Here is a 13527-nt window from a genome sequence, read left to right on the forward strand (position 1 = left end):
TCCGCCTAACGCCTTCCTCCCCCCGCAGCGGCTCACCCGGTCGCTCATTACCTAAACTGCTCTCCTCTACGTTCCCCTACTCATACATCGCCGTCGACGACCGCGAGCCGCTGCTTCATCGCCTTGGCCTTCTTCGTCATGCCGGCGGCGTTCTTGCGCTGCTTCTTGGCGGCCGGCGCGCCGGGCCCGTCGGTCAGCGGCGTCGCGGCGCCGGACGGGTCGGCGGACGCGTCGTCGAACTGGCCCTCGCCTGTTGGGTCACAAAAGTCAGTACGGTACGCTGGAAACACGGTGCAGTTGACGGGGACGAGACACGAACCTTCGTGATACATGTCATCCATGGAAACCTCCTTCTTCTTGGGCGCGGGGGCCTTGCGCCTCTTGCGGCCGCCGCCCTCGCGCGCCTCCTGCTCCGCGAGCTCGGCCTCGCGCTGCTCGATGGCGGCCGCCTGGTCGTCGTCCGCGAGCCACATGGCGATGTCTTTCGTGCGGTTGTTCTCGCGGGTGGAGCGGTTGTTGAAGTCGACGCCCGCGCCGGCCTGGCCGGTGATGACGACGCGCTGGACCTCCTCCTTCTGCAGGGCGCGCTTGCGGATGCGCTCCTCGATGGTGCCGCGCGTGATGAGGCGGTAGACGGTGACCTGGCGGGTCTGGCCGAGGCGGTGCGCGCGGTCCATCGCCTGCGAGTCGATGGTCGGGTTCCAGTCGCTGTCGTAGAAGATGACCGTGTCGGCGGAGGTGAGGTTGATGCCGAGGCCGCCGGCGCGCGTCGAGAGCAGGAAGACGAAGATCTCGGGCGAGGACTGGAAGGCGGCCACGGTGTCGCGGCGGTCTTCGAGCTTGGTGGAGCCGTCCAGGCGGCAGTATTTGTAGTTGCGGTAGGTGAGGTACTCTTCCATCAGGTCGATCATGCGGGTCATTTGGAAGTAGAGGAGGACGCGGTGGCCGCCTTCCTTGAGCTTGCGGAGGAGCCTGTCGAGCTGGGCGAGCTTGCCGGAGTCGGTGACGAAGCGGCGCATGCTCGGTACGCGGATGTCGGTGTAGCGCTGCTTTTGAGATGGAGGCGCCGGGAGCATGTTGGTTCTTGGGAATTTGTTGGGCGGCAACTTCGACTGCAAAAGAGCAGCTTCTGTCGGCGCGTCGATGGGGTAAAGTGCACGGCGCAGCCCGACGTTGAAGAAAGTGGTCTCCTTTTCTTGAAGAGCCTGTTGACTCGAGCAGACTAACTCAGCTGGAGGAGCTGTGGAACGAGGCAAGTAGCAGGTCTCGATGGTATCGTAGCCAGTGTCATTCATGGTCTTCTCAGAGACATTGAACAGACTTGCCATGACGCCCTCGGTAGCGATCTTTGCCAAAGGCCTGCGATCATCGCGCTTCACGATGTTGAGCATGGCGTGGGCTGGTGTAAAGCCAGCGTTCTCCTTCTCCTCATCGTCATCATATGCAAGCTTGAACCTCGCCAATCGATCGTCATCACCACGAGGAAGCTCAGTGACGCGCTGTACGAGCGACTGATTCGCGGTGTGCTCAACATCACTCGCAGACTGGTCAATGAACCTCAAGAAAGAGAACGCGCCGTTCTTGCGCTCACTTTCCTTGATGTTTTCTGCGTTCCAGACACTCAGCTCATTCCGCAAAGCCTTTTGGAACCAGCCAGCCTTCGTGTTGAGCGGACCCGGCAGATCCAGACGACCGGCGTCTTCCATCAGCACGCTCGGCATCCAGAGCTCGACGAGACTTCGGACAGAGTACGAGACGTTGATGTTGTAGCCCTCGCGCATGAAGCTGGCGGTATCCGCATACTTGCTGGTAGTGAGAGGACTCCACACATCGGCTCTTTCGAACAGATCGGGATGGTTGCAGACCTTCCTGAATTGCATGACCAAGTTCATCAAGTTTGCCGTGTCCTCGTCCTGTCCGTTTGCCGCCTTCTCAATGAGATCGAGAATCGAAATGCGATCGCGTAGCTTCGTGTACATGGCACGCTGGCGGTAAGTGAGGTCGCAATAGACGTCTTCTTCAATCTTGTCACCCAATTCCTTCTGCACGTGCTTCTTGATACGCCTGAGCATGAAGGGCTTCAGAATCATGTGAAGACGGCGGAGTTGATCCTCATTGAGCTTTGAATTGGATTGGGCGTGATTCTCGATGTCCTTGGAGAACCACTCGCTGAACTCGTCGTGGCTGTCAAAGAGTGAAGGCATGATGAAATGCAGCAACGCCCAGAGCTCTTGCATGTTGTTCTGAATCGGCGTACCAGTGAGCAGCAGACGGTTGCGGCAATGGAAGCCAAGCAAAGCCTTCCAGCGGGATGATTGTGACGATTTGATCGCCTGCGCTTCATCGAGAATCATGTACTGCCACTTGACCTTCTGGAAGTAAGGCGTGTCAGCAACGACAATCTGGTATGAAGTCACGAGGACGTGGAAAGGCGAGTCCTTGTTGTAGGTGACGTGCTTGCGATCCCAGAACTTGCGGAGGATCTTGCGGTCTTTGGCGGAGCCCCAGTAGGGCAGGACCTTCAAGTTTGGCACGAACTTTGCAATCTCCTGTTGCCAGTTGTGCAGGGTACTCGCGGGAGCAATGACCAGGAACGGTCCCCAGATGTTGTGCATTTCCGCGAGGTATGCCATGACCGAGATGGATTGAACAGTCTTGCCGAGACCCATCTCGTCTGCCAGAATACCGTTGATGCCTTGTTCGTACAAGTTGACCAACCAGTTGAGACCCTTGATCTGATATTCCTTAAGCTGGCAAGACAGCATCTTGGGCTGCGCTACATCCATGCTCTGCAGCGACGTAGGATTCTGGAAGTTCATCTCGCCCTCATCGTCGAACTCAGTGGGACCTTCCGCCTTGTCCCCATCTTCTGGCTTCTTGTCGAAGGCCTTGGCGCGGTCCTTAGCTTCCTGGATCGCGTGCTGTGCATTCGCCATGGCAGCGTTCTGCAACGCCGTTTCGTCTTCGGCATCGAAATCCAGGTCGTCGAAGTTCGTGACCCTTTGACCAACGGTGGCGTCCGAGTTAGGCAAGTCGACAGTCTGCTCTGCGTTGGGGTTTTCTGTCGTAGTCTGACCGCTGGTAGCAACACCATCGCCTTCGCCTGTGCCTTGCTTTTCGATCTCGTCTGTCTTGACCTTCTTGCCAATGAAATGCGAGTACAGTTCCGTCTGCGAAATCAAGAAGTTGAGCTTCCTCTTCTGGCGGTTGGCTTCTCTCTCAGCTTCGGCCTTCTTCGCCTTGTCGAGCTCGTGCCTTTCAGCGACCTTCCTACCCTCGCGTTCATCACGCTCATTGCGCTTCCAGAAGCCCATCATCTCTCTCATGGCTCTCTTCGCGCGCGCCGCGACGTCCTTCGTGCTCTTGTTCGTCCGGAGTTGCCACCTGCGAGCCTCTTTAGCCGCAAGCTGCGCGGTCTTGCGGGCGTTGGATGCTTTCGTGTCCAGACTGTTATTTTTAACTCGCACGACCTTCGGCACTGCCTTCGAGATGTCGCGGGTGATTTGCTCGTAAATCTGATTGTATCCCTTGGAGTCGAACTTGGCCATTCCGGTCAATCCTGCGGTAGGCTGGATATCGAAAGCGGCTGGCGTCATTTCACTGGCGCCTTCGGAGTCCTCCCTGTCGAAAGGTGGGCGGTCTCCCAGAAGCTTCAAGCGCTCCTCTTCCTTCGGCGCAAGAGGGGGCAGCTCCTCGCCTTGGTCGAGGTACATCTGGGCACGAGCAGCATTCTCCTTTTCGGCTTGCTTCTGCTCTTTGCTCTTCCTGGCGCGGCCAGCTGCACCGCCTCTGCCGCCGCGACCACGACCACGGCCGCTGGTCACAAATTCTGGAGTACCATCTTCGCCCATACTGCGGCTGCTGTGGAAGGATGTCATGAGGCCGCCCTCCATGAGCACCTCCCTCTCGCGTCGGCCAAGCGCAGCTTGGTTGTGAGGCGACTCGTTACGCAGCTCCTTGGTAGGGGTGATGCCTTGCAGTCTCCACTCGGTATCGCGGATCTTCTTGTTGGCACGCTCAATCTCCTTCTGGATGCGAGCTTTCTCGTCTTCGTCCTGGACCTCAGCCAGAGTCTGAATGGCCTCATCGCGCTTGATCTTCTCGTCTGCGATCGCCTTTTCGCGGCGCCGCTTGCGCTGTTGATCCTTCTTGCGCTCCTTGTCCTCTTCGACCTCCTTGAGGCGAACCTCCTGTTCGACCTCGTTCTTGTGCGCTTCAACGTATGCCGCGCGGTCCGCGTCCGCAGCTGCGCTGAACTGGTCATGCCACTTCTGCATCAATGTCACTCTTCTGCGCTTGCGCTTCTGGCCTTCTGCCACTTGAATCTCGAGCGCCCGTTTGTTTGCCTTCTGAAGATATTCATCTTTGTCCTTGGCGAACATCTCAGGCTCGTGCTCGGGGTCGGAGAGGTCTTGAGACTCAATCTCAGCATATGCTCGCTCCGTGTCCCGAATGGTCAAGGCTGGAGGTCCAGTTTGTACAGGGGCAGCCGGTGCACGCGGGGTTGATTGCGGTTGCGGAGCGACCGGAGGCGCCATCTTGGACTCGCGTTCGCTGTGAGATGACTTCCGGGATCGCGGCGCAGCAGGAATCTCGTCCCTGGCCTTGTTTGAGGCGCTCGACTTGCGACTCGTTTGCTGGACAGGCGATTGCCGAGCTGCAGCGGATGTCGGTGGTGTCGGCGCTTTCGAAGGGGCGGAAGCGGTGTCGTCAGAAAGCAGGTTCATCATCGACATGGGATTTGATGAGCGGACGGGAGGCGGCGGCGCCGGTGCAGGCGCAGTCGTGGACTCTTGGCTTGGGGTATGTGAGTGCATCCCGTTCGGGCGAGCAGGATCATATGCTCCTTTAGGCGATCTAGCGTCGTTGCTTGGAGGCGGATGACCGTGGTTTGGAGAAGACTGTGCCACTGAGCGGGGCATGGGTGTATGCTGCTCAGCGTGGTTGCCGTTGGTGTAAGCCGACGATGGTTGTTCGTAAGACGTACGGTTCTGTGTCAAGATGTTAGTTTTGCTGCTAGCTCAAGACTTGCTTAGTCCAGTATCTAGTCTTACATGTGACGGCGATCTTGGCTGATATGGTGTGGTATTGCTATCTCTTGCGCTCGCTCTGCCTTCACTTATGGGATCGTAGTAACTCGATGCTGGTCTATCGCGTGCAGATGGCGATGAGGGGCGCGGAGGCCTGCTGGCGGATGGGGACGTAGGACCGCTGCGATAGTGATTGGGCGATAGCGGAATGCCATTGTGTGATCCTGAACGGTTTCGCTGTTGTTGGTCGGCCGGGGTGTATGCGCGCGCCGCGGCTTGCATTGGCGAGTGGTGGCTGTTGTTGTTGTGCGCGCCTTCCATGCCGGGCGTATGGCGCGGGTTGTACATGGTGATAGGCGTGCGGTGCGAAAGTCGCGCTATTAACGTGCCATCTGCGATTGCCCAAGCAGTCAAGGCGATTCAGCGGATCGCGAAGGCGAGGCGACGGTAAGGACGCCCTGAGAATTCCGCGGCCGGCGCGCTGTTGATGGCAGACAGGACGGCAGGTAGATGGACTGGATGCGATGCGCGGTCAAGGCACAGCGCCACCCCTTGGTGCAGGCGAGCGAGACAGGGACGGTATGCACGGCTTGGCACGCAGAGTCGGAGGCTCAGGCAGCGCGACGCGGCGTCGGCGGAGATGAGGTGTTGGGCGGCGGAGGAGGTGGTGGTGTGGTGATGAAGGGAGGGGGAATGGGCGGATGGATGGGATGGGCGGGCGGCGATGGTGGACGGGGATGGGGTTTGGATAGAGCGGCTGACGTGCCTCCGCGAGCGAGGGCGAGGGAGCGAGCGCTTGGTCGTGTCAAGCTTGCTGCTCCTCGCTTTTACACGCCGGCACGCGGTGGCTGCGGGCGTGCGCGCAGCGTGTTATAATATTATATGGACGCGGATGCGCGACGAGGCAAACAGAGGGCTGGTGCGATGTGTCTACGGGCGGGCGCCTGAGGTTGCGGCCGTCGCTTGCCGTCTCGCGCATCGATTGCCACGGGCGCGCAAGACGCTTGTTCGCGCGTCGCCTGTCGCCGGCGGCGATGCAGCTTGCGGGCTGATCGTTTTGCGCGGCTTCGTTGTTGGAAGGTCGTCCAAGGGTCCCGATCAGGCGCGGCAAGCCCCGGCTGCCCGCTGCCCGCGGCTCGGTCGGCGCTAGTAGCGATAGAGACGACCTGAATTTGAGACCGCGAATTTTCCAGCTTTGCGCCGACGAGCATATCGTACTGCGACTACCGCTGAAAATCCTCGAAACACGGTCGCGGTCATGGCAGCAGTCTACAAGTCGCTGAACAAGGGGAGCAAGGAGGGTGCCGGCCGGGCGGGCGACGCAGAGAAGCCCAAGAACAGACAGAGAGTCTTGATCTTGAGCTCAAGAGGTGTTACCATGAGGTATGCGCTGGAAAAATAGGAGAGGCAAAGGCACCAGAGCGTTTGTACTGACATTGCGACAACAGACATCGCCACCTCCTCAACGACCTACACTCCCTCCTCCCTCACTCCCGCAAAGACGCCAAACTCGACACCAAGACCCAGCTTTCGCAACTGAACGAGCTCGCCGACCTCTACAACTGCAACAATGTCCTCTTCTTCGAGGCCCGCAAAGGCAAGGATCTCTACATCTGGCTGTCCAAGCCGCCCAACGGCCCTACCATCAAGATGCACTGCCAAAACGTCCACACCACCGAAGAGCTCAACTTCACCGGCAACTGCCTCAAAGGCTCGCGGCCCATCCTCAGCTTCGACGCCAGCTTCGACAAGCAAGCCCACACCCGCGTCATGAAAGAGCTCCTCACACACACATTCGGCGTGCCGCCTGGCAGCCGCAAGGTCAAGCCCTTCACCGACCACGTCATGGGCTTCACCCTCGCCGACGGCAAAGTCTGGATCCGCTGCTACCAGATCTCCGAGACCGAAGCCGCGAAGCACCCCAAGCCCACCGCCGACGAGACGACGCCCGCAGACCCCACCTCGCTCCCATCCATCACCGGCCGCCCGGGCGAGACGTCCATCTCGCTCGTCGAGATCGGCCCGCGCCTGGTGCTGACGCCCATCGTGATCCTCGAGGGCTCCTTCGGCGGGCCCGTCATCTACGAGAACAAGGAGTTCGTCAGCCCCAACCAGATCCGTTCGGACCTGCGCAGGGCGAAGGCCGGCCGCTACAACGAGCGCACGGAGGGCACGCTCGAGCGCAAGAACAGGCACAGGGACCTCGGTCTGCGGACGGGCGAGGGCGTCAAGCAGGTCGATCCGCTGGACAACCGGGTTGTGTTCGCTTAATGTGATGCGAAGTGTGAGAGGAAAGGGAAAGTCAAAAAGGAAGTCGAGAAACACTTTGGGACCAAATCCGCTCGGAGCGAGTGGCAAAGCATAGCGGCGGCGTTCGTGGCGTCAAACAACCACATTTCTACATTAACGGGCGGGAATCCGCATTCTCTTGGAGAGGAGAAGGCAGCCATCGGCCTTTCCATAGATCTACGTGTATATCATACTTCATTGACGCAGAATCGGGATCAACGCACACTTAGCTTTCTGCATCCACATCCATAGCACCACCTTGTTTAGCAGGAACGACAGACCTACTAGACCTAAGGCTTGTTGAATGACCAGTGAGCGGGCAGATATGCCGTCCTACCATCGTCAGACATTGATCTCTCCAATTGAGCTGTATGGCATGACCGTGTTGCGTAAAGCAACCTGGAAGCGTTACAGCGGCCATCGAACTGAGTTGCACCCTACTGTAGGTATAAGGATGAATGGACTCACGCACCGCTCTATAGGAAAACACATTGCATAGGATCTTTTGGGCGAAAGCAAAAGGCGCGACGAGTTGTTGCCAGAGAGGTGAGTGCCACAGTGAGAATGGGGGATGGTTGCATGGTGCATGGACATAGAACGCCTATCGCGTGGCAGATAAGGGAAGTGAAGGTGGAGCGCCTCATGCACACTGACGAAAGCTGATCTTGTCCGTTCTCGACTGCTGGTTTGGGTGCGTCTGTATTTGCGAAGTTGCGCTGTTGGTACGGGACTGTCTACGGCCACTCATGCTTGGGTAATGGCGATGTATCAGAATCGATGGGTCCAGGAGGATCGTGCTTTGATGTGATTGCTTTGGACATGCCGGGCCATTCGCCACGAAGGTCTATTCGTCTGTGCCAGTTGCTCGCTGGCTGCACTTGCACAACATTCAACCTCATTCCCGTATATCACCTGCATCTGCACAAGTTCATGGTGAACCTAGGGTCTCCAAGATGGGAGTCTTCGTGAAATTGGGTTCTTCCCCCCGGGGTCCGGGGTGGGTGCAAGGGTTTGATTGTTCTAATAAGAGTCGATACCTTTTATCGCGCATCGCCCATTCCGAAATGCTCCTACGCCGGCGAAAGCAAACAGACAAACGGATGATGCCAGGCTCGTTTGACTCTCAGGCGACTCCCCTCGTTCCTTTTCCTTTCTCCCCGTTTCGAAGTCAAACCCAGCCATCCATCGTCAAACCGCGATTCGGGTTATCCAGCACTTATATCGAGCTGGGGTAGAGCATGACGCGGACCATGGCGCCGAGGCTCTTGGGGGGGAGGTTGTGCTTGAACTGTGCGCGGACGACACCGGAGTTGCCTGTGTGAATGTTCCGTCAGTATTGGTTCCTTGGTATGCCTTGTGCCATGCGATTCCGCCTCTCCATTGCCTCAATAATTCCCTCGGGTGTGGCGGGCGCAAAAACGTACCGTGAGGCCTGGTGACCTTGCCCCAGATGACGCGGATCTTGGTGCCACGGATCTCCTTCTTGCCACGGTAGACGTAGGCAATGCGCTTGCCGTTGTAGAAGGTGGCGGCCTTGGGGTCGTCAACGCCCTCGATCTTGATGAGGGAGGTGTTGGGCCTCAGGGCGTGCTTGGAGCGCTGGAACGAGACGTGCTTGCCCCTGTTGAGAAAACCTCCAGTCAGCATTCTATCCTCTGGTATCATGTCCATCCTCCTCTGTGCCGTGCGCCTATGGTGCTCCCGTCGCATGATTGAAGATTCGAGATTCGGTGTTCTTCCTCCGGTGGGATATCGCGGTGCGGACGTACTTGACGTAAAGCCTGTGACCCTGCTCGGACGGCATCTTGACGACTGTTCTGCGGTTAAGGGAGAGTTGATCGGAGGGTCGCTGGGTGGTCGTTGTCGTGCTCGTCTGACGCTGCTCTTGCCCTGGGCCACCAACTTCGAGATTGAAAGTGCGACTGCCAAGAGAGTCCGTGCGCTTTTGAAGCAGCCAACACTCTGACGGGCAGAATGGGCTGTGAGGGAAAGACGATTAAACTGTAAAAATCACGCATGTTGAATTTAAGCGATTGCATCTTTTGTGTGCTGTTCTGACGACTGATGTATTGATCTCTTCTATCACGTCTGCGGCCACGACCAGGTCGTTTGCCCGATTTTCACGGTGTGCCTCAGGCACCACTAGTGAGCGGCCTCTGTCTGGTACACCAGGCTGCTCAAAATCATGAATTTGCCCTCTTTTCAGATCATCATCGCCAACAAAAAATCGGTGCACAATGCCTTGAAACGGTGCAGGAATCATAATATTCCGGTTGACAAAAACACGTGAGGCAAAAGTGCCCAAGCGTAGTCGAAAGATTGCTAGGTAGTCACAAGCTTTTCAACTAGTAGACGCACTCAGCAGTATCCGAGCGGAGGGTAGCACGATACCTACTTCTTCAACATACCTAAAGAGGTCCAGACGAATTCGAGAGGTTGACTCTCGTGCCGGACCCCTCTTATAACCCGACGATTCCGGCAAAAGGGCCCAGCGTGTGTCTACGAGCTTCCGGATGATCGGTGGGCTGTCAAATACGGCGGTACAACCTCCAGAATCCGATCCGTCTGCAACAATCGATATTAGGACCAAAAGCGCGACAGCCAATCTGATAGCGATGTTGAGAATAGCTATTGTGGCCGGCATATGAAAGGCAGAGTGCACGATCCACTTCGAAGGATGTAAATCGTTAAGGTTGTCTTTAGCCGCAATAGATCCAGTTGGCATCGATACACGCAGCAATCTGACTTGAGCACCACATCACGTCCTGATTATGAGAACAAGTCGATGTCCACTTACTGTACCAATTGAGCCCTACTTGTCCGCCAGCCCTGTTGATTTCCTAATCAAAGGCGAACATTTGCAGTGACTCGATGCCTAGAAACGCCGATACTGTGTTCTTCTAGGGCAAGGAGAGAAATTGGTTAGAAGGCCATGAGCAGGGTTATCAGCTTTGTGTGAGCGCAAGCCCGATGTACTGTCATGAAATGCTCTTTGCGGTTGCCATGGAGGCGTGCCTAATCTCTGAGATGACCAGCTTCTATGCTCTTTGAGACAACAACGCTGCGGACGGTTGCAGCAAGGCCATGATCAGACCACTATTGGCAACGGCGAGGTCAAGGTCAACCAAGGTATTAGAGCATAGTCTCGCGTAAAATTGGCGGCGATACGCAAAAGCCGGGCGCGGAGACGCTCCTCCACCTCGAGTCCGGAGGAACTTGCCATTCGTTGTCCGCGGATGCTTGCATTTCACCCGGAGAACACGACGGATACATGCAGCCCAAGGCAGCGGTACCGAGCGGTTGATTGTCCAGACGGTGCAGAGCATTTCCATTCAGCTGCAGGATGCATCGCCATTTGCTAGCGAGTATCGCCGTGCGTTGGACGTCGGAATTGTGTAATCCGATCGCTGAAGACATCAAAAGCAGACGTCCGAGGCCGGCCCCGTCACCCATATTTACCGGGGAGGCCAGCCACGCGCACTCGGTGTGTTCGAAAGCGCGAGGGGAGGTGAGCCCGCCGGAGCTGTCGGCTTCATCATTGTTTCGGCGGCTTTGTAACCAGAAAGGCCGCTGACCGATCAACTCGTCCGCACCACACCGGCACGCATGGCGGCCGTCAGAGATACAGTGTACAATAGTAGAACAAAAATGGAAGGACACATTATTGCCAACAGCAGATTTTGCGATCGTGCTTGAGGCAAGTGGAAGCGTTTCGGCGGTGGAAACGGCGGTCCCCATCAACAATCGCTTCTGATCCAAGCGCTCTCTGACGTCTTCTCTTTTGCCGCCTCGCTGCCCCACTCCACCGCCGCGAGCTTCGACGACGGACTGAGACCGACTCGCCCTGCTCAACCATTTCCCAATCGCCCGTGAAACATCTGCCTCTCCCTTTACTTTACACCACCACACTCCAACCCAACTTCTCACAGCCGACCTCCACCGTCGGCACCCTCCCATCGCTACCTTACCCCTCTGCCACGTCGACACGATGGCTGACACCGTCATCCACCCCGATGTTGAGACCGAGAATGCCGGGTAAGTTTTTCCCATGTCACCCATCTAGGTCGCCGACAGACGCCGCGAAATGTGCAATGACGCGCTCCCTGGTCGACTTGCAGCGAATGCATTCACCAGCCCTGCCCGACTCGACACCGAGTCATCGCGCCCATGCAATCATACCACCACCGACTTTGCGCAACACCGAGGAGCAGCCGCTGATATTTCTAATCACAGAACCAAGGAGCTGAAGGACAACACCACCATCATTGTCCTCGGTGCCTCCGGTGACCTCGCAAAGAAGAAGACCTTCCCTGCCCTGTTCGGTCTCTACCGCAATGCCTACCTCCCGCAGGGCGTCAAGATTGTCGGCTATGCCCGCACCAAGATGGACCACCCCGAGTACCTGAAGCGTGTCAAGAGCTACATCAAGACTCCCACACCCGAGATTGAGCAGCAGCTCGAGGAGTTCTGCAAGCACACCACCTACGTGTCCGGCCAGTACGACGATGACGAGAGCTTCCAGGCTCTCGAGAAGCACCTTCAGGAGCTCGAGAAGGGCCAGCCCGAGACCAACCGTGTCTTCTACATGGCTCTTCCCCCGTCCGTTTTCATTCCCGTCTCTGAGCGCCTGAAGAAGAACACCTACCCCAAGAAGGGCATTGCCCGCATCATTATCGAGAAGCCCTTCGGCAAGGACCTTCCCTCCTCGCGCGAGCTCGACCGCGCTCTCAGGCCCAACTGGAAGGAGGAGGAGATCTTCCGTATCGACCACTACCTCGGTAAGGAAATGGTCAAGAACATCCTCATCCTCAGGTTCGGCAACGAGTTCTTCGGCGCCACCTGGAACAGGAACCACATCGACAACATCCAGATCACCTTCAAGGAGCCTTTCGGCACTGAAGGCCGTGGCGGCTACTTCGATGAGTTCGGCATCATTCGCGATGTTATGCAGAACCACCTGCTCCAGGTTCTGACCCTTCTCGCCATGGAGCGTCCCATTTCTTTCTCTGCTGAGGACATCCGTGACGAGAAGGTCCGTGTCCTCCGTGGCATGCCCTCTATTGAGCCCAAGAACGTCATCATCGGCCAGTACGAGAAGTCTCTTGACGGTTCCAAGCCCGGCTACAAGGAGGACGACACTGTTCCCAAGGAGTCGCGCTGCCCGACATTCGCCTCCATGGTTGCTTTCATCAAGAACGAGCGCTGGGACGGTGTTCCTTTCATCCTCAAGGCCGGCAAGGCCCTTAACGAGCAGAAGACCGAGGTGCGCATCCAGTACAAGGATGTCACCAGCGGCATCTTCAAGGACATTCCCCGCAACGAGCTCGTCCTGCGTGTGCAGCCCAACGAGAGTGTGTACACCAAGATGAACTCCAAGCTCCCTGGCCTCAGCATGCAGACCGTCGTCACTGAGCTTGACCTCACCTACCGCAGGCGTTTCTCTGACCTGAAGATCCCTGAGGCTTACGAGAGCTTGATCCTTGATGCGCTCAAGGGCGACCACTCCAACTTCGTCCGTGACGACGAGCTTGACGCCTCCTGGAGAATCTTCACCCCTCTCCTCCACTACCTCGACGACAACAAGGAGATCATTCCCATGGGTTACCCCTACGGTAAGTTTGAAGTACTGGAGCATGTGCCTAAAAGTCTTGAAATCTAACATATTCCTCCAGGTTCCCGTGGCCCTGCCGTCCTCGACGACTTCGTCTCTTCTTACGGCTACAAGTTCTCCGACGCCGCTGGCTACCAGTGGCCTGGCGCGGGCACTGACACCCCCAACAAGCTCTAAGCGAGATAATGGAGCATGCAATGATAGATGGAGGCAGGACAATACACTGCCATCGATCAACACGACGCAACGAAAAGTGAAAGCTCGTTCTTTCAGGACGAGGAGGAAACGGCGCTCTGGATGCCCGAGGAATATAAGATGCGACTGATGAGATGATGGTGAAAGCATTGCGACACTGGCCCTGATGGGATAACGAGGACGGTTTTTGTGGCTTTTCTTTCTTCGATAGAGAACACGTCGAAAGCGAATGATAAACGAGCTTTCGGTGAACAAACAACGTGGACATATCGATGTATTCTTCGTGTGCCTCGGCATTCATGCTATTGGCATGGCGGGTACCTCCATGTACAATTGCTATATTTGTGCGACGATCTTCTTCATCAGCGCCTCACGTGCTGACGTGTAACCCGCCCACGGGGC

General features: G+C 57.1%; 4 protein-coding genes across 4 annotated transcripts; 2 read left to right on the forward strand and 2 right to left on the reverse strand.

Annotated features, from left to right (window-relative positions):
• Positions 1 to 80: 80 nt before the first annotated feature.
• Positions 81 to 5726, reverse strand: WHR41_00593 (uncharacterized protein; the record flags this gene model as incomplete). Its single annotated transcript, XM_069369199.1, has 3 exons — positions 5055 to 5726; positions 320 to 4991; positions 81 to 250 (listed from the first exon to the last, which is right to left on the reverse strand). The coding sequence occupies exons 1-3, from the start codon at positions 5376 to 5378 to the stop codon at positions 81 to 83; spliced, it is 5166 nt and encodes a 1721-aa protein (XP_069233639.1). The 5' UTR covers positions 5379 to 5726.
• A 497-nt stretch (positions 5727 to 6223) lies between these two features.
• WHR41_00594 (uncharacterized protein) lies at positions 6224 to 7548 on the forward strand. Its single transcript, XM_069369200.1, has 2 exons — positions 6224 to 6413; positions 6479 to 7548. The coding sequence occupies exons 1-2, from the start codon at positions 6289 to 6291 to the stop codon at positions 7299 to 7301; spliced, it is 948 nt and encodes a 315-aa protein (XP_069233640.1). The 5' UTR covers positions 6224 to 6288; the 3' UTR covers positions 7302 to 7548.
• Positions 7549 to 7957: 409 nt separating this feature from the next.
• On the reverse strand, positions 7958 to 9257 carry RPL33A (60S ribosomal protein eL33). Its single transcript, XM_069369201.1, has 3 exons — positions 9089 to 9257; positions 8744 to 8940; positions 7958 to 8633 (listed from the first exon to the last, which is right to left on the reverse strand). Exons 1-3 carry the CDS (start codon positions 9121 to 9123, stop codon positions 8536 to 8538), a joined length of 330 nt encoding a protein of 109 aa, XP_069233641.1. The 5' UTR covers positions 9124 to 9257; the 3' UTR covers positions 7958 to 8535.
• A 1709-nt stretch (positions 9258 to 10966) lies between these two features.
• Positions 10967 to 13475, forward strand: gsdA (Glucose-6-phosphate 1-dehydrogenase). Its single transcript, XM_069369202.1, has 3 exons — positions 10967 to 11354; positions 11553 to 12931; positions 12992 to 13475. Exons 1-3 carry the CDS (start codon positions 11308 to 11310, stop codon positions 13105 to 13107), a joined length of 1542 nt encoding a protein of 513 aa, XP_069233642.1. The 5' UTR covers positions 10967 to 11307; the 3' UTR covers positions 13108 to 13475.
• Positions 13476 to 13527: the final 52 nt, after the last annotated feature.

Source organism: Cladosporium halotolerans, assembly GCF_011745625.1.
Source record: "Cladosporium halotolerans strain TM138-S3 chromosome Unknown Sca2, whole genome shotgun sequence".
Classification (NCBI taxonomy): Eukaryota; Fungi; Ascomycota; class Dothideomycetes; order Cladosporiales; family Cladosporiaceae; genus Cladosporium; species Cladosporium halotolerans.